At 50.7% G+C, this 27,563-nt stretch overlaps 1 protein-coding gene across 1 annotated transcript; it reads left to right on the top strand.

The window, feature by feature from the left end:
• The first annotated feature begins 1,559 nt into the window (after positions 1-1,559).
• Kiaa2013 (KIAA2013 ortholog) lies at positions 1,560-8,053 on the top strand. Its single transcript, XM_050153384.1, has 3 exons — positions 1,560-2,745; positions 5,427-6,280; positions 7,350-8,053. Exons 1-3 carry the CDS (start codon positions 1,713-1,715, stop codon positions 7,365-7,367), a joined length of 1,905 nt encoding a protein of 634 aa, XP_050009341.1. The 5' UTR covers positions 1,560-1,712; the 3' UTR covers positions 7,368-8,053.
• The last annotated feature ends 19,510 nt before the right edge of the window (positions 8,054-27,563 follow it).

Genomic DNA, 27,563 nt, shown 5'->3' with positions numbered 1-27,563 from the left:
AGCTCAGTGCTGGGCACTGAAATTCCAGCACTGGCAGGTAGAGACGGCAGGCTGTCTGGGGCTTGCAGGCCAGGCAGTCTAGCGGAATCAATGAGCTCTGACTTAGTAACTGTTTCAAAATCAGGATGGAGGGTAGGCAAGATGGCCAAATAGGTAAAGGTGCTTGCTTCAAAAGCCTGGCAACCCAAATGCGCCCCCTGGAACTCATGTAAAGAACTGGCCTCCTAGAATTGTTCTCAGACCTCATGTAGTACGCATATCCAAACATACATATATCATGTTCACCTGCATGCACGTGCACACACACACACACACACACACACAATAATGATATCTTTTCTGAAAATTAAAAAGGGGTTGGAGGGATGGTTCGGTGGGTATAAGAGGCTTGCACCCCACATCAGGCAGCTCACAGGCGCCTGTAACTTCAACTCCAGGGATCCCACACCACCCTCTGACTTGGACACACCACACTGCGCATGTGCAGGTCAGAAGCCAACTTGAAGGAGTCAGTTCTCTCCTTCGGCCACGCAGGCCCTCGGTACAGAACTCAGCTCGTCACACTTGGTGGCAATTTGCACGCCTTTAATCCTAGCGTCTAAGAAAAGAGGAGGATCCCTTGGGCCCAGGAGTTGTTTGAACACTAGAGAGATCCTGTCTCAAAGATAAATAAACAAAAATAGTTAAATGCAATCAAAACAGGACGAGCACTCTTCCAATGGGACACTGGCTCACAATTTCAGCAGTTTTCTGTCTGCTTAGCCCTCTAGAAGCCACCTCAAATGACTGTCAGCTGCGAATCCGCAACTGCCTGTCTGGGTCTGGATTGACCAGAATCCAAAGCGGAAACAATTGCCCATTGTCGTCTGTCTTCTGTCAGAGTGTCCAGCTGACTTTTTTCCCCCAGATGGATGCTGCAGGCCTTGATAAAGAATGAGATCTTAATGTTTTGTGTTATTTAATGAGTTACTCAGGATTGACATCAAGAGAACGAGTCGGTGTGCTCAAGAGACAGGCAGTCCTGGGCTGGACTTATGTCTCACTCTGGTGTATTCTCAGCCAGGCAGATTTGAAAATTTGAAAATGTTGACAAAATATTTCCTAGGAAATTAATTTTCCCTGTCTACTCTTCCCCTCCTCCCCTTCCTTCCCGCCTCCCTCCATTTCCTTTATTTCTCCCTAGCTCCTTTCCTCCCTTCCTTACTTCCATTTACTCCTATGCCTTTTCTTCGTCCAGAAATAGTTTTACAGAAACAGTACGTTTTTATTTTTTTTAACTTTAGGGCTGTTGAAACCATCAGTAGCAAACGAGGCGCAACACATGTTGGGTTTGGCTTGCTCTGTGATTTTCTTTTCTTTTTCCTCTATCTTTTTTTTTTTTTTAAACGGGATATTTGGACGCCAGCCCACCCCCTAAGCTCTCCAAATGTCTTCCCTCCACAACACCCCCACACCAAGCCCTGACCACGCCCCCAAAGAGACTCCACCTCTCCTCCAAATCCCGCCCCCGGCCGATTTTCCCTCTGTCGCAAAAAAACACGGCGACGCTTTACGGGCTGGCGGCGTTTGACGGCTGGGACGCAACCTAGAAGAAGGAGGAAGCGGTGGCGGTAGCTGCCGGGGCGCCTGTGGCGGGCGTCGGGGTGGGCGCGGCGACGCGGGCCAGTGAGTGAGCGGCGGCGGCCGGGCGGGAGGGCTGGGCGGCGGGCCCGATGTGGCTGCAGCAGCGCCTGAAGGGGCTGCCAGGGCTGCTGTCGAGCAGCTGGGCCCGCCGCCTCCTCTGCCTGCTCGGCCTCCTGCTGCTGCTCCTGTGGTTCGGGAGCTCCGGAGCGCGGAGGGCGGCGGGCGGCCTGCGCTTGCCGTCCTGGTCCCGCAGCGAGCCGGGAGCCGCGGAACCGTCCGCCTGCCTGGAGGCGGCCACCCGCGCGTGGCGCGGCCTGCGTGATCGCGGCGAGGCGGTGCCGCTGGGCCCCGGGGTGCCAGCCCTGGTTGCCAACGGTTTTCTGGCTCTGGACGCCGCCTCCAATCGGCTGTGGGTGACGCCCGGGGAGCGGGAGCCTGCGGTGGCCCCGGACTTCGTGCCCTTCGTGCAGCTGCGCCCTCTGAATGTGCTGGCTGAGGCTGGAGAGGCGGTGCTGCTGCTACGGGAGGGTCTGCTGCGCCGAGTGCGCTGCCTGCAGCTGGGGACCCCAGGCTCAGGCCCTGCCGCTGGGGTCGGCGGACCCGCCTCGGCCTCCGGGCTCTCCGCGGGGTCAGGCCGTGACTGCGTGCTACTGCAGGAGGACTTCCTGGCACACCGAGGCCGACCCCATGTCTATCTGCAGCGCATCCAGCTCAGCAATCCCACGGAGCGTGTGGCCGCGTTGCAGACTGTGGGGCCCACCGCGGGCCCCCCTGCCAAGTCCTTCACCAGCACTCTGGAGAAGGTCGGGGATCATCAGTTTCTTCTCTACTCGGGCCACTCCTCAGTCAGTCCATCGGGGCCAGTGCACCTGGTCGTCGTGGCCTCTAAGAAGTTAGTGAACCGGCTCCAGGTGGCCCCCAAGACCCAGCTGGATGAGACGGTGCTGTGGGTGGTGCATGTCTCTGGTCCCATCCACCCTCAGGTGCTCAAAAGCAAAGGAACCAAGGAGCTCAAGGCGCTACAGGACTTGGCAAGGAAGGAAATGCTGGAGCTGTTGGAGATGCCAGCCTCGGAGCTGCTTCAGGATCACCAGCACCTCTGGGCCCAGCTGTTCAGCCCAGGTGAGGCCTTGGTGGGGGCGCGGTGCCGTCTCCACTTGCACCAGTATCCCTGTGGTCCACGTTAGAGACATTCTCCGTGCCCGGCAGCGCTCACACCGAGGGTTGGAACTTGGGCTTGATGTGAAAGGGTTGAATCGCTCTTGACCACTTTGAAGCTGTATGACCTCGTTTCTGTGGTCTTAGCTTTCTGAGTAAAACAGTATATGTTATGGGGTTTTAATGAAAATCTGAGTGTTAAGGTTCACTTTTATTGTGTGTTCTAGGCCTTGAGGTCTGACGTGAGCAGGTGGAGGGTTTTGTTTTGTATGGGAACGGGGTCAGTTTGTAAAGAATAAACCACCAGGGAGACCCCACTCCCCGAGACACTCTGCTTGAGCCCCCACAACCTGCCTGGACCTGGCCTCAGCTTCTGTCCTTTGATCTTCATCTTGACATTGTGGCTGCAGCTATTACCAGAATGCTGGAGGCTTCTTCCAGCCGGCTGGAGTGTGTGTACTAAATGAGAACTTTCTTTCTTCCTTTCTTTTATTTTTTTTAAAGTCTTTTATTTGCAAATTTCTTTGCGAATGAAACCCTTTCTTGTCATCTGTTAAAGAAAATGCAATCCTCAGCACTCAGGAGGCAGAGGCAGGTGGATCTCTGTGAGTTCTAGGCCAGCCTGGTCTACAGAGCAAATCCCAGGACAGTCAGAGCTACATAGAGGACCCCCCCCCCAAATATTGCTATCCATAGTACTGAGTTTTGGTTTCCAGGGTTACCGGTATCAGCACCCATGTATAAGGTTGTGCAGAAAGAGTGTAGTTCATTCAACAGGTGCTTTTGCCGTAGGCTGTTGGACAAGTTAGCAAACGAATTCTTGTTTGCACAGTGTTTGCCTGGGTCAGGAGGAAGACGGGACGGAACAGAACGTTTTAAGTAAGAACTCCTAGACTGGAAAGTGCTGTGGGTGTGGAAGAGAGTGAGAAGCTGGTGGGAGTCGAGTGCAGGCTGGGAGGGCTGCTCAGCTCCCCTGACAAGGAGCCAGAGTTAAGCCCGGTCATGTGACAGGGAAGTGGGCATTCAGCCTGGAAGCTGCCCGAAACAGGAGCAGGTTAAGCCTGGTGATGAGCAGGAGCAGGGTGGTGTGAGCTTGCAGCCGTGAGGAAGGGCAAGAAGTCTGGTTCTGAGACAGAAAGGTGGGAGTCGTCAGAGTATAGACTGACAGGGCATGGACACAGGTAAACAGTTCCTGGGGAGCCCGGGGCGGAGGGGGGGAGGCCCCCAGGTTGTCACATGGAGATGGAAGTGGTGGACCTTGATATTTTGGGAGGTAGGGCTGTTGGGCCATGGTTTGGCTATGGGAAGAGAGATCTGGAGAGTAACTTCCTGATGTGTGGGTGTGAGCAGTTGCAAAGGGGAAGCTTTGGTTGGGGGTGAAAATTCATACCAGATCACTTGTACCTGTCAGATATCCAGGTGGAGACGCTGAGGGTTTGATCAGCCCTGTGAGTCTAGAATCATTTAAATCGGAGCCACTACTAAACTAGATTAAGGTACTTTCAATCTACAGTCTCAGCACTCACAGACTGTGAGGGAGAAGGACGAGTTCAAGGCTAGCCTGTGCTACATAGAGAGACCCTGCTTCCAAGAAAAAAAAATAAAATCAAATATTAAAATAGCCATAGGAGGAATTAAAGAAATAGCTCAGCTGCTCTTTCAGAGGACCTGGGTTTAATTCCCAGCATCCACTTGGCAGCTCACAATGGACTATTAACTCCAGTTTCAAGGGTTCAAGGTCATCTTCTGCCCTCCAAGGGCTCCGCACATAAATTAAGCAGACATACATACATATATGCATATATACAATAATTTGTTGTGGGGGTTAGTTTTCAAGACCCCCACTCTATGTAACCATCCTGGCTGTTCTCACTTTGTAGACAAGGCTGGCCTCAAACCCACTGAGGTCTGCCTGCCTCTGCCTCCCAAGTGCTAGGATTAAAGGTGTGTACCACCACTGCCCGGCAATAATTTTTTTAAGCTATATTTACCAGAGAGTGGTAGAAGAACCAGCTAGTATTGGCTAGGACACAAATGACATCTAGTTGGGAGTTCTAGACCATAGGGTTGAGAAGACCTGACCCATGTATTTTCTTAGCTCTGACAGGAGGTCCCACAGTCCCTAGTTGGTCATGTTAGATGCCTGTTACTTACCTCTGTTAATCACTGTCACAAAAGCAGCTTACTGAAGAAAGTTTATTTGGACTTGTAGTTCAAAGAGGCGCAGCCCATCATAGTGGGAAAGGCATGGTAGCAGGATCAGGAGGTGGCCAGTCACAGTCACACAGCATCTGCAGCTCAGGAAACGGAGAGATGAATGCTGGTACTCAGCTTGCTGTTTTCTGAACCCCAGCCCATGGTACAGGACCCCCGACATTTAAGGTGGATCTTCCCACTTCAATCTAATGTAAAAACTCTTCCATAGATGTGCCCAGAAGTTTGTTTCTGTGGTAATTCTAAACCCCACCAAGTTGAGTGAAGATTTGCCATCTCAGGAAGTCAGGATGGCTCTACCATACCCAGGGCACCCAACTGTTATCCTTTATTACTGGACCCAAAGCTCCACCGTCTGTAGCCCTGATCTTCCGTTTCTTTGCCTCCAACCAGGCCTTCTTCCCTAAAGTGCAGCCTTTTTGGTGTTTCAGGTGTGGAGATGAAGAAGATCACAGATGCCCATACGCCGTCTGGCCTGACTGTGAACCTGACACTGTACTACATGCTCTCCTGCTCGCCAGCCCCACTGCTCAGCCCTTCTCTGAGCCACAGGGAACGAGACCAAATGGAGGCAACACTCAACTATGAAGACCACTGTTTCAGTGGCCATGCCACCATGCATGCTGAGAACCTGTGGCCAGGCCAGCTCTCCTCAGTGCAGCAGATCCTGCAGCTGGCTGACCTGTGGAAGCTGACCCTCCAGAAGCGAGGCTGCAAAGGGTTGGTGAAGGTTGGCGCTCCGGGCATCCTACAAGGCATGGTGCTCAGCTTCGGCGGGCTACAGTTCACAGAAAACCACCTGCAGTTCCAGGCCGATCCTGAGGTGCTCCACAACAGCTATGCGCTGCATGGAATACGCTACAAGAACGACCACATCAACCTGGCCGTGCTGGTGGACGCTGAGGGCAAGCCCTACCTTCACGTTTCTGTGGAGTCCCGAGGCCAACCTGTCAAGATCTACGCCTGTGAGGCAGGCTGCCTCCATGACCCTGTGGAACTGACCTCGGAGCCTGGAGGCCACACCTTCTCCGTCATGGTGACACAGCCCATCACACCCCTACTGTACATCTCCACCGACCTCACACACCTGCAGGACCTGCGACACACGCTGCACCTTAAGGCCATCCTGGCCCACGATGAGCACATGGCCCAGCAAGATCCTGGCCTGCCCTTCCTCTTCTGGTTCAGTGTGGCCTCCCTCATCACCCTCTTCCACCTCTTCCTCTTCAAACTCATCTACAATGAGTATTGTGGGCCTGGAGCCAAGCCCCTCTTCAGGAGCAAGGTAAGTTCCCTCTACTAGAGCCATTCTCTGTTGTGTCCAGAAAGGGGGTGACAGCCTAGGCAGTAATGGAATATCCTTCAGGCCAGTGCCCACAGTTCTCAATATCAGAGAGGAGTCCGTTTTGATTGCAAGCTAGTTATGATAGTGTACTCCTGTTATCCCAGCATTGAAGATGCTGAAGCAGGAAGGTTGTCAGTTTGACACCAACATGATCTGCATGGCAAAACAAAACAAACAAAAACCAAAAAACCCATTGCTCCCAGAGGTCAGGCTCTCTGTGGGTCTGGGTGCTGCAGTCATCTTGTCAGTCCACAGCAGCAGGAGAGCCAGGTCTTCTGCCTCTCTTCTCCCAAGCCATAGGAGATCAGGTAGTGGATCTGGGCCCAGCATCCCATGCAGGAGATGGGCCAGTCTCGGCCACCAAGAAACTGTGGCATTTGGTTTAAGGCCAGGCTTGCAGGAAAAGTAGTGCTTGACCCTCAGGGCAAGGCAACAGATGGAGGCAGGTCTGAGTTCCTCACGATAGGGAGCAATGTGGAGAAGGCCTTCCCAGTAGCCAGCTTGGCCAGCTGTGATAGAAAAGGCAGGTTCTGTAGCCTCTGGGGTCAGCAGACTCTTTCCCCTACTGGCCACTGGCCTCCTGCCCTTGTTCTTGCTTGGCATGTATGTTCTTATATGTTCAACATCCAATTGGGAAGACAAACTGCCTCCCTGAGGAACTGCCCATGCCAGAGAAAGCCCCAGCCAACATGCCACATCAGCCCAAGGAGGTTCATGGGCCGCTACATAGTAATTGTAGCCTGGGCCGGGAACTGTCTGTTTGTCTGAATCTGAGACATTGTCCCTGTGGTCTGTTCCTCTGCCAGTGTGTATATTTGTCTACTTTGAGATGGCTTCGTGTAGCCTAGGCCTTGAACTTGCTATGCAGTAGAAGCTTGAACTCTCCTGTCTCTACTTCCCAAGTGCTGGAATCAGTAGTGTGCCCCACCATGCTTGACTTTCCCCAGCTGCTTCTGTAGCTGGGCTGTGGGTTGGTGCTGAATCGTGACCTTCTTGTTTCATTGAGCAGGAAGATCCCAGTGTCTGAGTGAACCTCGAGCCCTGCTCTCGGCCACCGTTTGCACAAGACACCCAGCACTGAGCATCCTGCTGCTGCATGAACAGGGAGCCTTTGGAAGCACCAACCCTTTGTGCCTTGTGGGGGACAGTGACTCAGAAGCGCTTGTGGGTACAAGAGTTTGCACTGGAGGGGAAAGAGGGCCGAGGACTTGTGTAAGTTTTCCAGTCAATAAGACAAACCCGTAGGGAGAATACTTGAAGTTGAGCGCACTCCTTCCACTTCCCCCTGTCTTTTATCCCAGGAAATAGCTCCTCTGTAAAGTCTGCTGAGGAAAATCCTGTTCTTTTCCTAATTTAATGTGTTCTTTCTTGAATGGATTTCTAATTTATTTTTGTTGAAATTTTGCTTGGGTGGCTTTTCCTCCACCTTAGATCAGGACTGTTGGTGGCAACAACGGATCCCTGCCACTTCATCGGCACCCAGAGGCCCCACACAGTCTGGAGGCAGGGCCTGAGCTCCAGGCGGCCACCCTGCCTGGGGAAGATGTGCTTCCCCTGCCCTCCGCTGGTTTGCACATTGCCTCTTTCTTACCGTGAGCCAGTGGTATCTGTCCTTTTGTACTTCGGGTCCCTGGGAAAGGTGTTTAACTTTCTAGTGATGGATGGTTGTTGGCTTTTGAAATACCAAAGCTTTTTTGTTCTTTTTAAAATAAATATCTTTTAAACTTCCATGACTGGTTTGTGTGTGGTTGAACCTTTGGACACATTTATCATACCCTCCCCCATCACTAGATTTTTGGGGTGGTCTTCAGTGCTATACCCCTCCTCAAATAGCTGTTTTCTCATGTGACTTTTGGCTGTGCTGCTGCAGGACCAAAGCATCTTCCCTGCTGTGGTGCAGGCTCCTCCTCCCTTACCCATCCTCAGAGTCTAGACCCTCCCTCCCTGGGTTTTTTAGCTGGAGGGAAGAGGTGGCAGACAGTGTTGAGCTTTCTGCTCACTGTGGGGAGAGAGGGACAGAATGGGGACAGCTGCCCTCTGCTGGGGGCTGTCATCCTTGTAGTTTAGTGGTTTCCCTGGCTTCCCTGACTTTGACTCACCAGAAAGCCTGGCCTGCTTGCCAAGGACCCATGTGTCTGTGCCACCACAGCTGCTCGAGAGTAAACAAGAAGATAGGCCTGTGATGTGGGCAGCCCTGGTTTTTACTGCTTCAGTCCACAGCACTGGGAGGTGCAGAGACACGGATATGGGCCAGCTCGCCTCTTCCAGAGAGGACTGTCATTTACAGCGTGACAAGCCCTGCAGTTCCAGTAAAGTGGAAGCTGCTCGGAGCTAGGTGCAGTTTGCAGGCCTCTGCAGGCCTCGAATCTCAGGAGTTGAAGGTCATTCCTGACTACATAGTGAGTTTGAAGCCAGCCCTGCAAACCTCATGACTGGAGTTCAGTCCTACAATGGATGGAGAGAACCAACACTCTAAAGTTATCCTCTAATCCCCACTTATGTACCGTGGACCATGTGAACTATTACATACACACAATACATAATACAAATGTTAAACTGGCTTCAAATTAAACTAGTACCTGTAAATTACAGCTCTCGCTTACAAACTCTTACGCCAGGTATGGAGGTATATACCTGTAATCGCAGCACTGTGAGGATGCAGAGGCAAGTTTGAAGCCAACCTCTGCTACCAGGAAGTACCAGGAAGTACCAGGCCAGCCAGGGCTACGGAGCAAGATACTCTCAATGTCCCCACACCCAAAGCCCTTCACTATCTGTGTTAGGTATTTTATATCAGTATAGCTTCATGTGGGAGGAGCTTGCTGGGAGGGGGGGGCTTAAGATCTCAAATGCAAACCAGGTATAGCAGTGTACACCCGTAGTCCTTGCACTGTGGACAGTAGTTCAAGACCAGTGTGGGCTACATAGCAAGATGGTCTTTATACTCGGTTGCAGCAGCCTGCTGTACATAGCGAGTTACAGGACAGCCAGGACAATATAGAAAGACACTGTTTCGGGGGCTGGAGAGATGGCTCAGAGGTTAAGAGCATTGCCTGCTCTTCCAAAGGTCCTGAGTTCAATTCCCAGCAACCACATGGTGGCTCACAACCATCTGTAATGAGGTCTGGTGCCCTCTTCTGGCCTGCAGACATACACACAGACAGAATATTGTATACATAATAAAAAAAAAAAAAAAGACACTGTTTCAAACAGCAAAAGCTCCTCAATTTCAGAGATGAGGAATTAGGCCCCCAGAGAACAAACATGTAAGTCCATGCAACTTTCTAGTGTCAGATTGGAAGCAAACTGATTGAGGCTTTCTCTCGGCCCCTTCTCCCCACAGCACCCTCAGTGACTTCTGTGGGACGGCTGGCATGGTGTCTGCAGTGCACCTCTGACATGCTACTAAAGGAGCCATTCACTGAAGGGTCTCTGGGTTTGGGCTTTTTTAGTGTGTGTGTGTGTGTGTGTGTGTGTGTGTGTGTGTGTGTGTGTGTGTGTAAGAGAGACAGAGAAACGGAGAGGCAGAGATGGGGAGGACACAGTGTCCTTAATATGTGCAGGTGCATGCAGAGGCCAGAAGAGGGCACTGGATACCCTCTCCATCACTGTTTCTCTCAGGCAGTGTCTCTTCCTAAACCTGGAGCTTACATCTCAGGGAGGCTAGAAGCCAGCAAGCCCCTGTCTCTGCTGTCCTCAGAGCTAGGGTTACCTGTGGCTTCATAGCAAACACCCAATTTGTTACATCAGTGCTGGGGATCCAAACTCAAGCCCTCACGCTTGCATGCAAGTGCTTTGCCCAATGAGCCTTTCCTTGGGCCTTTTTGTTTGGTTGTTGTTTTTTTTTGAGACAGGTTTCATGTAGGCCAGCCTGGCCTTGGATCACTTGGGACTTCTCTGCTTCCACCTCCCAAGTGCTGAGACCGTAGGCATGTGCCACTATGCCTAGTGTGGCTTGTGACTTTTACTATTTTTTCATTATTTTTAATTATATGTATGTTTCTGTGTGTAGATATATACCTGTAAGTACATGTGCCCTGAAGCTGGAGTTACTGCAATTGTTACTTAGCTTTGTAGGTGCTAGGAATCAAACCTGGGTCCTCTGCAAAAGCAGTATATGCTTTCAACTGCTGAGTTGTCTTCTCTAGTCTGTGAGTTTTATCTTTTCTTTCTTCTCTTTTTAAATTTTTTAACTTTTGTTTTTATTTTATGTGCACTGGTGTTCTGCCATGGGTGTCAGGTCCCCTGGAACTAGAATTACAGACAGTTGTGAGCTGCCATGTGGGTGCTGGGAATTGAACCCGAGTCCTCTAGAAGAGCAACCAGTGCTCTTAACCACTGAACTATCTCTCCAGCCCCGAGTTTTAATTTTGAGGTGGTCTTTCTCTGTAGCTCAGGCTAACCTTCTACTCTTGATAATCCTCCTGCCTCAGCCTTCCGAGTACTGATTATAGACATGAGCCACTATGCCTGAGTTTCCCAAGACTCTCAGCATTAATTATAAAATGCACAACTTATCCAGGTGCCTAAGGCAGGCTCTGACTCCTGCCGTTCCCATGATGTATTCTCTGTCCATTTGCCTTCCATCTCTGCTGCAGTGTTGCTGGCTCCTCACACACAATCCGGTCCTTCCCAACAGCTGGAAAATGGAAAGGATTCACCCACAGTATGGCTTCTTGTACCCCATCCCTCACCCCACAGGCTACCTTTGATCCTTGTCATTGCTGTGGCACAGGTGTAATCACCCACAGCATCTGTTTTGGGAACTCTCATTTTCAGCTGTAACTTTGAAGCTCTGCGAGGGTAACACTACTTGGGGGCAACATTTCACCTCTGAGAAATATTACGATGTGTTGTCCTGTTTCTGGGATGCACAGTTAGTCTCTCTCTCTCTCTCTCTCTCTCTCTCTCTCTCTCTCTCTCCCTCCCTCCCTCCCTCCCTCCCTCCCTCCTTCCCTCTCTCCTTTCTTAAAGAACTTCTTTATCCTTTTATACATGTATTTGTGTGTATGTGTGTAGTATGTATCCCACAGCACACGTGTGAAAGTCAGAACAGCTTGTAGTTCCTTTCTCTCACTATGCCGATCCCTAGCCTCCTTGAAGGACCAGGGTGGCCCACCGGAGGAGGATAAGACCTCGGGTTGGCACCCAAGTGTGCCCATCCAGGGTAGGAGTGGTGTGCGTATACTGTCAGATCCAGGGAAGGTTCAGGTACAAGGGAACAGAAATAGCCACCAATTTGGAGTTGATGAGCCAGAAGCTGGGGTTTGCCTCCTCCACCATCGACCTCAGAGGGAGAGGGTTGGCTCTGGGGTCCCAATCCAGGGCCGTGACAGGAGAGATGTTAATCACCTCTGTCTTGATCACTGTCATAGTTTTAGTCAGTCTTCACAGTTCCCTCTAAAACCAAAGGAGAGCAGCCCCACCCACGAAAGACTGAGACCAAAGGAAAAGAGGATGGCTTGCCAAAGTTCACAGAGAGGTGGCTGAGAGAGCCTGGGCTGGCTGGGAGGCAAGCGCTTCCTAGCAGGCCCTTGTTAATGATTGCCTTGCCTTTCCCGAGAAGCACTATAAACCCTGACTCCTAGATGCCCCCAGGAGCCACAGGAATCAACTTGACCACTGGGGTGACAGCAAACAGGACTGGCAAGCGGGTGGGAGAAGAGGCTGTGGCTTCTCACAATGAAACCCTCTGAGGGCACTAGGCTGCATCCCCAGGGAGCTGTGTGAAGAGTGGGACTTGAGTCCCACTCTTGGGGACTATGTAATTAGGTGACCTCATACCTATGACCTCACACGGTGAGTTAAGCTTTCATATCCCCATGTAAACGGAGACTGCTTGTTTGTTTCCCGGCCACTCAGACCTGAATAATCACACAGAAACTATATTAATTACAACACTGTTTGGCCAATAGCTTAGGTGTATTCCTAGCTAGCTCTTATATATTAAATTAACCCATTTCTAGTAGTCTGTGTATCACCACGAGGCTGTAGCCAACCAGTAAGTTTCCAGTGTCTGTCTCCTTTGGTAGCTACATGGTGTCTCCCTGACCCTGCCTACTCTATATTCTGTTCAGATTTCCTGCCTGGTTTTACACTGCTAAGCCCTTGGCCGAAACAGCTTTATTCATCAACCAATAAAAGCAACACATATACAAAAGAACATCACACATCATCCTCACCTGTAAAAATGGGCCTAATAGTATCTTCCCACTTCACAGAATGACTGGGGAGTGCTGATAAATAGACTATGGAGGGCTGTGTATGCTCTGTACATATGACCTTTATTACATACCATGGGGCAGGTCAGCCCTTCTTTACCCGAAAGCCAACTGTGAACTATCTGAAAAACGTCTTTTGTTTTATTTATTAACTTCAAAATGAAAAAAAAGAAAATTCAAAATGAAATTTAACATTTCCTCCTTTTCTTTATTTTATTATTACTTTTATTTTTGAGACAGGATCCCATGTATCCTAGGTTGGCTACAAACCCACTGCGTAGCAAAAGGGGAGCTTGAAGTAAACAATTACTTTCTTATTTTTATCTTATGTACATGCCTGTGGAGCTGAGTATATGTTTGAGCACCACAGGCATGCAGGTGCCTGCAGAGATCAGAAGAGGGTGTTGGGTCCCCTGAATCTGAAGTTGCAGACATCTGAAAGCCACCTGACGTGGGTGCTGGAACCCAAACTCCAGCCCTCTGCAGGTGCTCTCAACTGCTAAGCTAGTCCCCAGCCTCAGGAACGGATCCCTAACAGCCAGTGGCTTCTGCTTTTTCTTAGACAACTTTAAAATGGAATTTTTTAAAAAAAAAAGATCTGTGATTTGAGGTCAGCCTAGCAAAACACAGCAAAAACAGCCTCTGATGTGTATTTAAAGAAGCACCCAGAATTCCCTAGAGACAATTTATGGGCAGAAAGCAGTATTTGAACATGCAAGTACCAAGACTTGAGGGTGGAGATTCTGAGCCACTGAAACAAATCCTGCCAAGAGGAAGCTTCCTGTAAGGCAAGGGTGTCTCAGATCTGGGAGCTGAGCAAGTCGTGAACAATTGTTTTCAGCACCGCGGACAGAACCTGATCTCCCACCCGGGGCGTCGTCCGAACAGTCCTGGTCTGGAACATGCTGGACATGCTCTGCCGGTAGGCCACATGCTTAGCCTCAGACATCTATATGAATGAACTGTGTCAGGCTCATAAGCCCCAAAGGGAACTGTTGAGATGGGGTCACTGGCTACACACCAGCCAGTGTCGCTCCCAGAGAGAAGCATCTCAAAGGCTCATGGGTTCTCTGTGACCCTGGATTATCCTGACTTCTGTTTCTATGTAGGATGGGGGTCACTAAGTGCCCAATAAGGCTCATTCATTCATTGATTCAAGAAATACATCCCTCATGTTGACTTCATTCTGACCCCTGAAGGATCTCCCCTCTCAGGAGTGGGTAGCATGTGCTTTCTCTTCTTCAAAGGTGAAGGAACTAGGGAAGCATTCTGCCTCCTTGAGAGTAGGCACTCCAGTGTCCAGAGGACATCCTGGGATGTTGTAGGTGACCAGTCCAAGCCCAGACTCTGTCCTTTCCACAGCACCCAGTGTTTTGTCGTCAAGTCAAGATAGGTGGCCGGGGACGCCCTAGAGGAAGGGCTAGAAGCTGCCACCGTGAAATGGGCTGAAGGTGAAGTGTAGGAGCTGCCTTTGACACTGAGAAAAAGAGGCAAGCATGGCCACATCAATGTAAGACACATCCCAACCCTGGGCTGTGGGCAGGAAGGGGTGGTACCACTTAGAGGCACCACGGTTCTAGTAAGAAGACCCCAGGTCAATGTGGCTCAAGCAGAAAAGAGGACAATTTAGCCCCTGCTCCTGAAAAATGCTATGCAACTCCACGTGTGGCTGGATCCAGGGTCTCAAATGCGGTCACTGGGAGAGCATGTCCCTCTCCATCATCTAAAAGTCCCTCCACCACAGAAGAAATGGCTTCCGGAGAGTCTGGGGTCCCACACATCCCAGAGGAAGTCAGAGAGCATCTAATGTTGTGGTGTGGAGGGGACCACACACTTAAACCACAGAGACAGGAACTGGGATGGGAGATGGAGGAAAAGCAAAGGGCAGTTTTCTTTTTTAATTAATTTATTTTATGTGTATGAGTGTTTTGCCTGCATGTATCTGTGCATCGCATGCATGCCTGGTAGCTGTGGGGTCCAGAAGAGGGTGTCAGAACCTGGGACTGGAGTTATGGATGGTTGAGTCATAACGTGGGTGCAGAGAATTGAACCCAAGTCTTCTGTATGACAGAAGGCCCCTGTCGTATGAAATGAGGAGCTGTACTTGACAGTTCAGGTACAAGGTAGGGTATGTTTGTTAGTTTAGTCAGTTTTGTTAACCAAACTAACTTGACACAGCCTAGAATCACTTGGGAAACGAGTCTCGGTGAGGAATTGTGATCAGGTTGGTCTGTAGGGGCCAGTTTTTTGTTTTTGTTTGTTTGTTTTTTAGACAGGGTTTCTCTGTATAGCCTTAGCTGTCCTGGAACTCACTTTGTAGACCAGGCTGGCCTCGAACTCACAGAGATCCACCTGCCTCTGCCTCCCAAGTGCTGGGACTGAAGGTGCGCCACCACCGCCGGGTTGAAGGGAATGGTCTTGTCTGCCTTTACTGATGTGGGAGGATGGAGCTTGAAAGTAGGCAGCACCATTCCCTGGTGTGAGGCCCTGGATTGCACACGTGTAGAGAAAGGGAGCCGAGCACTAAGCGTGCGTGCTTCCTTGTCTCTCTGCCCTTCACTGTGCACGTGATAGAACCGGCTGGTTTCCCTTCCTTGACTTCCCCGTAACAGTGGACTGCAAGCTGGAATTGTCAGCGAAGATGTACTCTTTTGCCTCCACTTATCACAGCGACAGACACAGGGCCTCCTGCACGCTGGGCAGACACTACCATCTGAGCTATATCTTTAGCCCCTAATAGTTTTTATAATAAAAAAATTCTCTCGCTGCAGGTGACTGTGGCAGCTGCCTGCCACACCCCTGTAGAGTCTAAGACTTGTACATTTACCAGCATACTCAGAACAAGTCATGTGATCTAAGTTTGTGTATGCTTCCACCAAAATCTTAAATTTTGTTATTAATTTATTTTATATGTATGAGTGTTTTGCCTTCATGTATGTCTGCACCTGATGCCCTTAAAGGCCAGAAGAGGGCATCTGATCCCTAGAGACTGGAATTGCAGACAGTGATGAGCCACCATGTAGATACTGGGACTTGAGCTCAGGTCCTCTGGAAGAGCAGCCAGTGCTCTTAACCGCCATATGGTGCTTCACAACTGTCCACAGCTCCAGGTTGAGGGAAGCCTACGTCCTCTCTGATCTCCACAGGCACTTGGCATGCAGATGATGCACAGACATATGCATGGGCAAAACACTCATATACATAAAAAATAAAAATAAATGTAAAAAGTTGCCGCAACAAGCACACAGTCCAGTCTCCAGATCAAGCTAACATTGGCTGCTATTTGATTCGTGATGACCGAGCGATATGACCCCTGGGTCTGTGCTGTTACCCCAGCCCATACCACAGATGAGGGAAACTAATCCATCCATTCCTCCATCCATGCCTCCATCCCTCCATTTATTCACCCATCCATGCCACCATGCCTCCATCCATCCTTCCATCCCTCCATTTATTCATCCATCCGTGCCTCCATGCATTTATCCACCCACCCACCCTTGTAAGACCTCATGCTTTGAACTCTCCAGCTTCAGTTTCCTGGGGTTACTACAAGAAGAATGCTCATGCCTATTTACAGAGTCAAGTATAGGCCTCCAGAGAGGCCACTGGTCCCCTTCCTGTCCCCACTCAATCTCGCAAGACATCCTCGGAAAATGTCCCTTATAGAACGCTGCTGCTGTATCTCCAGCAGGTGGCGCTGAAGGCCTTTTCCTTACCTGGCAGGATGACACTGAACAGATCCCGCCCCAGCCCGTGGCTAAGTGGACAAAGGCTTTCTTTGGTTCCACTAGCTTCTTCTGGGGCCGACATTAAGAGGTCCATTTGACTCACAGACAGGGTCTGCAGCAAGCCAGCTTACTGTCGAGGAAGGGAGGGAGCCAATGGGAGGTGGCTGAGCTGCCCTTCCTTTGTGGGAGGTCCCGTACATCAGGACCCCAAGGGCAGGCAAGTTCCAGGGGTGAGATTATGGTCTGGGGGGTAAGGAAGCTCATGGATGGGGCAAGGGGCCACAGGAAGTTTGTGAATGGGGTGTAACCTCAGGGGAGGGGCAGTCTCCACCTGGACACTGGAATCTGCTCATCATTGATGCCTGCTGGCCATTCCTTTCTGCATTCCACAGTGGCCCCGCAGAGTAGGGGCATCAGCAGAGCTACAGAGATGTCTGTCACGTGCTCCATCCGCGCCTCAGGCACTTTATCTCCACGCTGAGCATTCTGAGGATGCTGAGAGCAGGGTGCAGGATGAAGGGGTGGCTCAGCACTCCTGGGAAAAGCAGGTTTGGTGCTGGAGGCCAACCTGCTCCTCTCTTCACCCCTGGCTTTGGCATGGTAGACTGGAGAGAGTGCCCCCTGTGGAATAAAAGACATCCTTAACTTAGATCTGAACTCTGCTGATGCTGCAGGATGCTTTCAAAGTGCTTCACTTTAGCTGGGACTCAGTTTCCCCAGCTAGTTAGACGGGTGCAGCTAACCTGCCCAGGCAGGCTCACAAGGTCAGGGTGACAGATTGGACATTCTTTTTGGGGAGGGTAAGTTCTTCTGCATACTAGGCTGGTCTCAGAGTCACTGTATAGTTGAGAATGACCTTGAACTTCTGGTCCTCCTGTTTCTGCTCACCAAATCATGGATTACAGGTGTACACCACCATGCCTGGTTTATATAGTGTTGGGACTAAACCCAGGGCTTCATGCAAGCTAAGCAAGCGCTCTACTAACTAGATCCCAAACCCAAGATACTGCACTTGTATTTGTTCTGTTTTGTTTTCAAGACAGGGTCAGGCTGGCCTGGAACTCAGAGATCCACCTGCCTCTGCCTCTGCTGGGATTAAAGGCCCACACCACCATACTCAGTGACAATGTACTTCTTGTTTGTTTGTTTGTTTTTCGAGACAGGGTTTCTCTGTGTAGCCCTGGCTGTCCTGGAACTCAGAGATCCACCTGCCTCTGCCTCCTAAGTGCTGGAATGAAAGGTGTGCTCCTCCACCGCCCAGTTGACAATGTACCTTTTTTAAAAAATAATTTATTTTTATGTGCATTGGTGGTTTTGCCTGCATGGATGTCTGTGTGAGGGTGTCAGATCTTGGGAGATAAAGACAGTTGTGAGCTGCCATGTGGGTGCTAGGAATTGAACCGTGGGCCTCTGGAAGATCAGTCAGTGCTCTTAGCTGCTGAGCCCTCTCCCCAGCCTGACAATGCACTTTTTAAACAAGAAAAGCATAACTTTCACTTAGGCGTCTCCTGTCCCTTGCCACAGCGGCAAACATGTTTTGCTTGGGAAACTTGACATTTTTGTTCTTGTTTTCGTCTTCCCAGTGAAGGAGATGGAATCTGGGGCCGCATCTGTGCTGGGTAAGAGCTCTCCCTTGGAACCACACCCAGACCTCAGCCTTCTTAGTAACATCTCAAAATCAGATTTTTCCGTAAAACTGTTTTAAGTGTTCCGGAATATCTTTGTTCTACTTCTGTCTCTGGTAAAACGGGACCATTCTCCTAAGAGACAACGCCAGCACCTGGAGCTACTCACGCCAGGTCCCCAGTGTCCTGTTGTGCCTGCTATATTCCCAGCTGGCCATCAGATGCTGTTTGTCACTGGTTGGCATCACTCACTGCAGGATCCCCGCAGGTGTGTTTGAGCCGCAATCCCACAGAGTTAGGATTTGCTCTGCCATGGGTCCCAGGCCATCCTGTTCTGTTCCCTCTGTTCCTCTGCTTGCTCGCTCCCACCCTCCTGGCTCTCAGGAGACCTGAGCACTTGTGGAGCTGCTGGGCCCTGACTTCTTGCAGAGGAGCCATACCCACTCTGATGATACATGGCAATGCATGGTCTGCCCCAGGAAGCAAAAACCACTAGGATGGGCCCATGGTGTGAAGAAGTTCCCCAAAGCCCCGAGTCATTCCCTTCTCCAACTAAGTGAAGTGGAATAGCAGGAACAGGATACTGACCTTCCCTAGCCTTCCCCTCTCACCCTTTCTTCCCTGTTTTCCCCTACCCTCCCATGACCAGTACAGATCTCCTGGGTCGCAAGGCAGCCGCCCTACTGGAGGGGGCCCAGGAGGGTGCTTCAATGCTCTCTGTCGTCCGGGGAGCCCCTCCAATTGGGCTTTGGGCTCTGACCTCTAAGAGCTGTTCTTCTTTGTGATGTATCTATTGCTCAGAAGAACCTGGGTCCTGATGGGCTGTGCTTCTAGGAGCTGCTGAGCCATGTGTCCCCTGGTGCCAGTCACTCCACTAACTGGACCCCCTTTAGGGAGCTTTTCCTGGGCTACCTATGTAGCTCAGTGGTAGAGCACTTGCCTGACTTGCTCAAGGTGTCTGTTTCTATCCCCAGGACTGCAAAAGAGGGGTGGGGAGTGGGGCTTCTTGAGGCTGACCACCTAGGGAATGGGGCTGCTGGCCAGGGAAACGCCCAACCAGCCATCTCCTGGAAGCACCTCCTTTGCCTGGACGCGGCTGGTCTTGCACAGGACTGTCTCTCAGCGCCACCACTTCCTGGCTATGCCACAGCCTTCTTCTGGGAATGCCACCAGAGCTTAGAACTAACTGTGCAGCCGAGGGTCTGGGCTGTGGCCTCAGGCCACCCTTTCTGGGCTGCTTGGTGGTGGGGCGGAGATCAAGACTGCTGGAAGAAAAAAAAAAATCAGTTCCATGTGACCCGAAATGCTGGGGAGCCATATTTCCTGACTTCAGATTCCTGCTCGTCCCTTGGCTGCTGGGTGCCCTTGAGGACAATTCTAGGTGGTAGAGAGAACTGAATTAAATCAGTACAGGAAGCCATTGACACTCAAGCAAGGGCTCAGGCAGGGAAGCTACTGTTGTATGGGTGATAGAAAAAAACATAAGAAAAAAGGGGGAAGGTCCCGTTTCCTTAGCTCAAGTGGCCACTCACCCCAAATCCTATAGGTAGATATGGGTTCGTTTAGGCAGCCCTGATGTCTAAAGTTTGGGAATTTGTGTCTTGCCTGTCCATGGCAGTTTGGCAGGGAGGAGGAGGGGTGGGGGAGAACACTCACTTAGGCTAGGCCAAGATGGCCGAAGCAGGTCTTTCGATGGTGCCAGATGCTGCCCTTGGCCAAAGACAGGCCCTCTTCATCTCGCTACATAAACACAGCAGGACGGAGCCTGCTACACCGAAACCCATACAAGGCCTGGGGACTGCGCACCAACTCGGATCACGGGGATGCAGGGGGTTCACCTCCTCCAAGGAAGGGGCAGGTTTAGGAGCGAAACCAGGGAGCTATTTCGAGAAGGTGTCAAAGGCCGGAACACTAAAATTAGAGCCTTGGTTCCTAAAAAGACATTGGCGCCAACCAAGGTCTAAGAGGGGGGCTCTTCAGTGCGGAATGTGACCCCAGGAAGCGCTCTGGCGATCCTGGGCAATGAGGTCAGCCTGCAGGACCAATGGGACCAGCCACCACCCTTGGTCACGTGGTAGTCACGGGGACCTCGCCTCTGGCCAGCCCAGGGGCTGCTTCCAACCACTTTCCCTGTGTACCAAGCCCGGAGAGGCGAGGGGGCAGAGCTGCGGGTGTAGGACTGACCTTCCTGGCTGCGCCTTTCCTTTTTTGACTGTCCTTTGTGCTTTTTGTTCCATCCTGGGCGTAGGAGTAGGAGGGGCGCATGCTTGGAAGAGGCAGCCATCTTGGAACCTGGTGTTTTGACCTGAGGGATGAACCAAAAGGGGTCCCCAGCCTGACTGGCCTTGGTTTTCACCTCTGTCACATGAGGGGCCTTGGTTCTTCTCGCCATTCAGGTCTGTGACATTACCACCTCAGGGATCTGGCTGCAGAGGAGAAGTCCTTATGAAGCCACCTTCCAGGGTGAGACACCAACAGCTCTCGGTCCGGCTGAGCTCTTCTCAGCCTTCCCGGGGCCCAGAACCACAGGGACCACCCGTGACCAGGGCACTCGCCTAGCTCTCCCGCTGCCCTCCTAAATTGGATCATCCAATGTCAGCTCCTCCTCAAGGCCTGGAGGGGTGGCTCAGTGGTTAAGAACACTGTCTGCTCTTACAGAGGAAGTGGGTTTGGTTCCCAGTGCCCACATGGCAGTTCCTAACTGTCTGTCGCTCTAGTTTCATCCAGTTCCCGGCATCTGGTACCCTCTGCTGGCCTCTATGACCACTGAATGCATGTGGTGTAGTCTTCCAGGCATGCAGATAAAACACACTACACATAAAGTAAATATATCATTTTAAAGTTCAAGTTTCTTTTTTTTCTTTTTATTATTTGTTTGTTTGTTTGTTTGTTTGTTTGTTTATTTATTTATTTTTTTGAGACAGGGTTTCTCTGTAGCTTTGGAGCCTGTCCTGGAAATAGCTCTTGTAGACCAGGCTGGCCTCGAACTTACAGAGATCCACCTGCCTCTGCCTCCTGAGTGCTGGGATTAAAGGCGTGCGCCACCACCGCCCGACAAATTTCTTTCTTTCTTTTATTACAATAAGTAGAAACCAGTTCTCTGCGGCTGGCTATCACTCTTCTAGGCCCAACTTCAGGTTTTCTTCACCACCCGCCTTGGGGCTTTTTACTTTACTGTTTTTGTTTGTTCCCCAGCACTGGTTTCTGGGTTTGGGTGGTTAACTGTGAGCATCAACCTTCACCATCAATGTAATAACAAAGCACCACCAACAAAATTTACTAGCCTTTTCTGTGTGTACGTGTGTTGGGTGGGGCGGGGAGACAGGGTCTGTGATCCACACCTGAACTCACTTAAGCTGGCCAACCACCACTCTTCCCTCTCAGGAATGTGGGCATTACAGACTTGAGCCAACCATACCTGGTGGCCTTCAGAGACATAGACTCCTGAAGGGCGGGGACTTTTTCAGGTCACGTGGGTGTCGGTGGGTGTTTGCTGAGCTCCGCCCTGGGAACAGGAGTGAGCCCTTCTCTAACATCCCCAGGGACCCTCATCCCCGTGACACTTTTTCCCTAGCAGGGTTGGCAATCATCCTTCCCATTACCCCACTTCCCACTTCTCATCCCCACTCCCCACTGGGGTCTTGGTAGACAGAAGAAGGCCCCAGGCTTGATGGGTGGTGTCTGCCTGGGCAAGGCACAGGAGAGTGGTGATACCCATACGTACACGTACCCGTCACCTGTGCTGGGCACTTTGCCCATTTTTTTTCTGCCTGCCCCGACTGTGGCCACAACTCTGGCTTTGGTCCAAGTACTTGCAGGCTCCTCTGGGTCCCACGTGGGCAGTGGGCTGAAGAATTCCAGGAATGTGTCACAGCTGCTGAGAGCTCTTCAATCTCTGCCTGTGACCTCTCCTGTGACTGCCTCCAGAGCTCTGTGAAGAGGAGCCTTATGGGTGGGCAGTCTGAAGACCCTGGGCTCCAGCGGTGGTCCTGAGAAGCAGCCCGGTGTGGGGGGGGCTCACAGGTGGAAGCCAGTGATCACAGACGGCTATTAGTAACCAACCCCCTCAGTCTCCCAGTGACCGGGAAAGACACCAGCATTGCAATGCACTGTGGGACTGTTCTGGGAAGTTCACAGGTTTCAACTCTTTTAACCCTGACTTGGAGCTGGGAGCGTACCTCAGTGGGAAGAGCGCTCCCCTAAAATGCCCAAGCTCTGGGTTCAATCCTCAGCGCCTCAGTGTAAAACTGGATGTGAGGGTACACACATGTAACCCCAATACTTAGAAGGCATTGGGACAGTAGGGTCAGAAGTTCAAGGTCATCCTCAGTTACAGAGCAAGTTTGAGCCCAACCTGGGCTACATGAAATCTTGTCTCAAAATAGAACCTAGGAAGTCATAACTTTTATTTCCATTTTACTAACGGGGATGCTGGAGAAAAGAAGAGCCCGAGGGATCGATCCAAACTCACACAGCTGGTGGTTGTTAGAGGAAGGACCTAAATCAGGGCTTGCTTAGAGTCTGGATCCAATCCCTAATCGTGTTCTTGCCGGCTTCGGATGCAGGGCCACACAAGTTGCCTCTTCCCCCAGCCTTGACAGGTGCCTGCTTCACTGGCCTGGCTTGCAGTTGAACAGATGTGTGTGGGTGCAAGAGGGAGCCCCCCCAAATGTACAGCAACCTTAGCAGGAAGCCACAGCCTTACTTGAAGGGACCTGCTAAATCTGGGGGCTCCTGCCTCAAATATGTAGGTGTGAGATGCCTGGGGAGCCTGAGAACCCGACACATCTGCTGTGCCCTGGGCCACCCTGGTCTGTTTGCCCCATGACTCCAGGCATTTCTGCTCATGGGTGAATGCAGGTACTCTTGGGGTTCAGAAGGGGGTGAATCCCCTGGACCTGGAGTTACAGGTCGTTGTGAGTCACCTGACCTGGGTACTGGGAGCCAAACTGGGGTCCTCTTCAAAAACAGTATATGAGCCAGGCCGTGGTGGCGCACGCCTTTAATCCCAACACTTAGGAGGCAGAGGCAGGTGGATCTCTTGAGTTGGAGGCCAGCCTGGTCTACAAAGCAATGTCAGGACAGGCTCTAAAGCTACACAGAGAAACCCCGTCTTGAAAAACCAAACCAACAGAACAGTACGTGCTTGTCAGCGCAGAGCAGCTGCTACAGCCTTACTCTTTGGGGTTTGGTTTGGTTTGTGGGGTTTTTGGTTTGTTTGTTGGTTGGTTGGTTTTTTTGAGACAGGGCTTCTCTGGGTAGCCTTGGCTGTCCTAGAACTCGCTCTACAGACCAGACTGGCCTTGAACTCACAGGGATCCACCTGTCTTTGCCTCCTGAGTGCTGGGATTAAAGGCATGCACCACCACTGCCCAGTTTGTTGTTTTATTCTGAGACAGGGTCTCACTACGTAGCCCTAGCTGGCCTGGAACTCACCATGTAGATCAGACTGGTCTCAAACTCACAAAGATCCACCTGCCTCTGACTCCTGAATATTGGATTAAGAATCTGTGCTGCTATGCCTGGTCTTGGTTTTGGTTTTGTTTTTTAAGCTTTATTTATTTTTATGTGTCTACATGTTCTTCTTACATGTATGTCTGTATATTCATCCTACATGTATGTCTGTGCATGTGCTTGATACCCTTGAAGGCCAGAAGAGGAAGGACATCATCAGATCCCCTGGGACTGGAGTTACAGACAGTTGTGTGCTGCCATGTGGGTGCTAGGTATTGAGTCTGGGTCTGCTAGAAGAACAGCCAGGGCTCTTAAACACTTTCTCCTGTTCTGTGTTTGTGGGGCAGTGTCTCATGTAGTGTGAGCTGGCCTCAAACTGCCCATGTTAGTCCCTGCCAGCCCCGTCCCACCCCACCCCATACCAGTCCCCCATGCCAGCCCCATCCCACTTGTGGATTGGCATCTCTAGCCCCTGTGTTCCAGCCCTGGGGTTTTCTGTTTGAGCACAGTGGAGCGTTGGGGCTGGATAGTTATAGTGAAAGGCCGCCCTGTCCTCAGCAGGTGTTCAGTAATTTCCCTGGCCTTCACCCACGAGATGTAGATAGTGCCCCCTTCTCGTTAGTGATAGGAATAATGTCTGGGCGTGCTGCCCTCCACGGTCAGCAAGGGACCCGTTGAAAACAGAGAAGATGAGTGGAGACAGGGGCTCTGGATACCTGCATAGCCACCACTGTGCTGACGGAACCCTCCTCCTCTCCTTCTTGCTCATGTGTTACCTAGGGTCACCTCGAGGTGTCTAGTGGTGGCCATAAACAGGCAGCCTGGAGCCCAGCATGGACGGCAAGGGAGGCTGCAAAACCCCAGCAGCTTGGACGCTTGCTGACAACTCGGACTTATCAGGGTGGGAGGCCCAGGCTCCAGACTTACAGGCTGTGGGGCTTTATCAGCTGCCAGCGTGACAGAGTTCACAGCCATGCTGTGGCTTCCACAGGTGCTGACAGTCAGGAGCTCCGGGAAAACAACTTCTCCACATCGCCAGCTCCCAGCCACCAGGGAGGCAAGCTGAGCCAAGCCCAAGCAGGAGGGGCATACCCCAGGGACACTGGGGAGACAGCTAGTGTCCACGGAGTGGGAGTGGGGGAACAGAGGCTGTGATCATGAGCTGAGGGATTGATTTTTCTTTCTTTTTTTCCTTTCAGAGATTTTATAATATGTTCACAGTCCACAAAACTGCAGAATTTAAGCCCAGAAATGGTAGCACACTTCGGGGATCCCAGCCCTCAGGAGGTAGAAGTAGGAGGCTATCCTGGACTATATAGGGAGTTCAAAGCCAGCCTGGGCTAGATGAGACCCTTTGTCACAAGCAAACAAACAAACAAACCAAAAAGGAGCGAGGAATGCTTGCTGGCAGCTGGGGAGCAGGGGAAAGAGGTGTGGCTAGACAGGTGAAGGAATAAAACTAACTCTCTGTCTCTGTCTGTCTGTCTGTCTGTCTCTCTCTCTCTCTCTCTCTCTCTCTCTCTCTCTCTCACACACACACACACACACACACACACACACACACACACACACTTATTCTAGAATCATCCCCCTTTCAGAGAGGAACTACAGAAGAAGACAGGGTGAAACAGGTCCAGAGGCACTGAGGGTTTGGGAGAACATGTAGAACACCAGCAATGAGAGCAAGTAGCTGGGAGCCCAGTGCCCCCTTTGGTGATTATCAATAGTACCATGATGCCTCAATTCACAGTGGATCCTTATGAGCACCTGGAATCTGCCTGCTGCCTACATAGGCTGGGGATACAGAGGTGTCAGACATCATTGGAAGAGTCAGAAGTTCATTGCCTGTCNTCTCTCTCTCTCTCTCTCTCTCTCTCTCTCTCTCTCTTACACACACACACACACACACACACACACACACACACACACACACACACCACACACTCCTCACTGCCCTCCATCACTGTCCCGTCTACCTTCTGGATTAATGTCTTGTAGCTGCTATGACTAATTGCCCAAAATGTGGTGGTTTGAAGCATCACAAATATTCATTTATTTTGTGAGTATATCTATTTAGAGACAGTATCTCACTCTATTATCTCATTTCTTAGCCTGGTTGGCCTTGAACCTGTTATGTAGTCCAGGCTGGCCTCGAACTTGCAGAGATCTTCTTGCCTCAGCAACCTGAGTGCTGGGATCGCAGGGCTATGTTTTTTGCCCCCAGTTAACCAAAGAGAAGGGCTTCTTTTCCTTCCATGGCTCTTCAGTCCTCCCTCTCTCTATCCTGTCTCAACATGGCCGTTTATTATTATGAAGATAGCTCTTATATGCTAGAAGGATCTCACAGCCAAGTTAATAGCACACCTGGAGGTCCCTTAGGACTCAAGACTTGATATCCTGTTGTGTATTTAGCCTGTTAATTCAACCTGCCTTTAAAACAATGTAACAGCCAACCTTACTGGCCTTGGTTTCCCCATGCCGTCAGCTCTTACGGCCTGAGCTAATGCATAGCTTTAATCTTCAGTTCAACCCTCCTCCATTCTCTGACCCAGAGTAATGCTTGTGTGTAGACGTGTGTATGCCAATAATTTCCTGAAGACATCACACAAGTGGAAAGCAACCTTGTACAGTAAATATCCACGACGACTGTTGAAAGCAGTGTGGAGCTGGTGTGTCTGCAGGACTGTTTGTCATCCGGGTCAGCTGGAGTCGCTAAGTTTCATCCCTCCTAATACTGTTTTTAAATATTTATTTATTTATTTATTTATTTATTTATTTATTTATTTATTAAACAATATTCTGTCTGTGTGTATGTCTGCAGGCCAGAAGAGGGCACCAGACCTCATTACAGATGGTTGTGAGCCACCATGTGGTTGCTGGGAATTGAACTCAGGACCTTTGGAAGAGCAGGCAATGCTCTTAACCTCTGAGCCATCTCTCCAGCCCAAGTTACAGTTGTGAGCTGCCATGTGGGTTCTGGGAATAGAACCCGGGTCCTTTGCAAGAGCAGTCAGTGCTCCCTCCTAATACTGTTAAAGATTTCTATAAAGCATCCCCATTTCTTCCCCGTGTGACGCTTTCTGTGCTGTTCAATGAAAATAGAGAGTAAAGCCCTTCGTTAAGGACAGACAGAATACAGTCGAGACAGCAATCAGGAAGGCACAGTAAAAGACTCCTACAACACACAATAGATGATGTAAACATATGATCCAAACAAACAGAAAACACAGGGAGAGACGTGGAGAATTCAAACCCGGGCTTGCTCTCGGTCAAACAGCTCCAAGAGAGAGCTGGTGATTTCTTTTCTTTTGTGACACCAATGCAGTTTGGTGCCTCTGTGGCTCTCTTTAATGCGTCTAACCCAACAGGGCTTAGGAAGGTGAATGAGACACTTCTGAGCCCTTGTGAGGGCTCAGGATCTTTTTTTCCCGGACTTTCGTCTTCCATATAGGTGATGTTATACGAATCCATGAGAGCCTGAGTAAAAAGATATCAAAGACCTATTAGGGAACACTCATGAATAACAAGGTAGCAAGCCGCTGTGGTCTTCTGTTCTGCCCTGAGGTTAATGGATGCAGTGATCTGATCTCCGGCCATCAGACAAGAAAGCGAGAGAGCCCCTTCTCTTCCTTATAAGAGATCACGTCAGCACACAGAAGCCACGCCCTAAGGTTGGCACCCCAAAACTATTGGCAGAAGGAATTCTCTCTCTCTCTCGCTCGCTCACTTGCTGGTTCCACTCTCTGTCTGCAGCTCTCCTTGGCAGGTAAACCATGTCTCTGGCACCTCCAACATCCTGGGGTGGCCAACACAGTCCAGGCTTCACCTTCACAGCTCCATTCAAGTCTTTTGAAGTCTTCGATGCAAGGATGGCCTCGGCATCTTTAACCAAAACCCCCCTCCTCTTGTGTCTTTCATGGCTCTGAAAACAGACTATGGATGATGCTGCCAAGGTCTCTGCCTGTTGGGATGGAACCTGACCCCTTTCCTCGACTCACATTTGCTTAAGCTTTGCTTTCTTGACACTTTCCCTTTGTTGGATAAGTTTTCTTTTGTTTTAGGAGCAAAAGACTCCTTAAGCATGTCCTTTCTGCAAGTGGGAAACTTGAGATCCCGTGCTGAGGGCCCCACTCCCTTATTCCTTTCACATTAGGCCTTGCTTTAAATTTCTCATCTCTTTGAGCGCAAGACTTGT

Source organism: Alexandromys fortis, unplaced genomic scaffold (genome assembly GCF_014885135.2).
Source record: "Alexandromys fortis isolate MF-2015 unplaced genomic scaffold, M_Fortis_MF-2015_v1.1 scaffold_88, whole genome shotgun sequence".
In the NCBI taxonomy this organism is placed as follows: Eukaryota; Metazoa; Chordata; class Mammalia; order Rodentia; family Cricetidae; genus Alexandromys; species Alexandromys fortis.
The sequence above is the reverse complement of the archived record's forward strand: the minus strand, read 5'-3'. Positions and strand labels throughout refer to the sequence as shown.

Bases quoted from the DNA above. Each gene is read 5' to 3' on its own strand.
- Kiaa2013 (XM_050153384.1), top strand. From the start codon at position 1,713: ATGTGGCTGCAGCAGCGCCTGAAGGGGCTGCCAGGGCTGCTGTCGAGC. The intron at 2,746-5,426 runs GTGAGGCCTTGG...TTGGTGTTTCAG, and splicing joins GGCCCAGCTGTTCAGCCCAG to GTGTGGAGATGAAGAAGATC.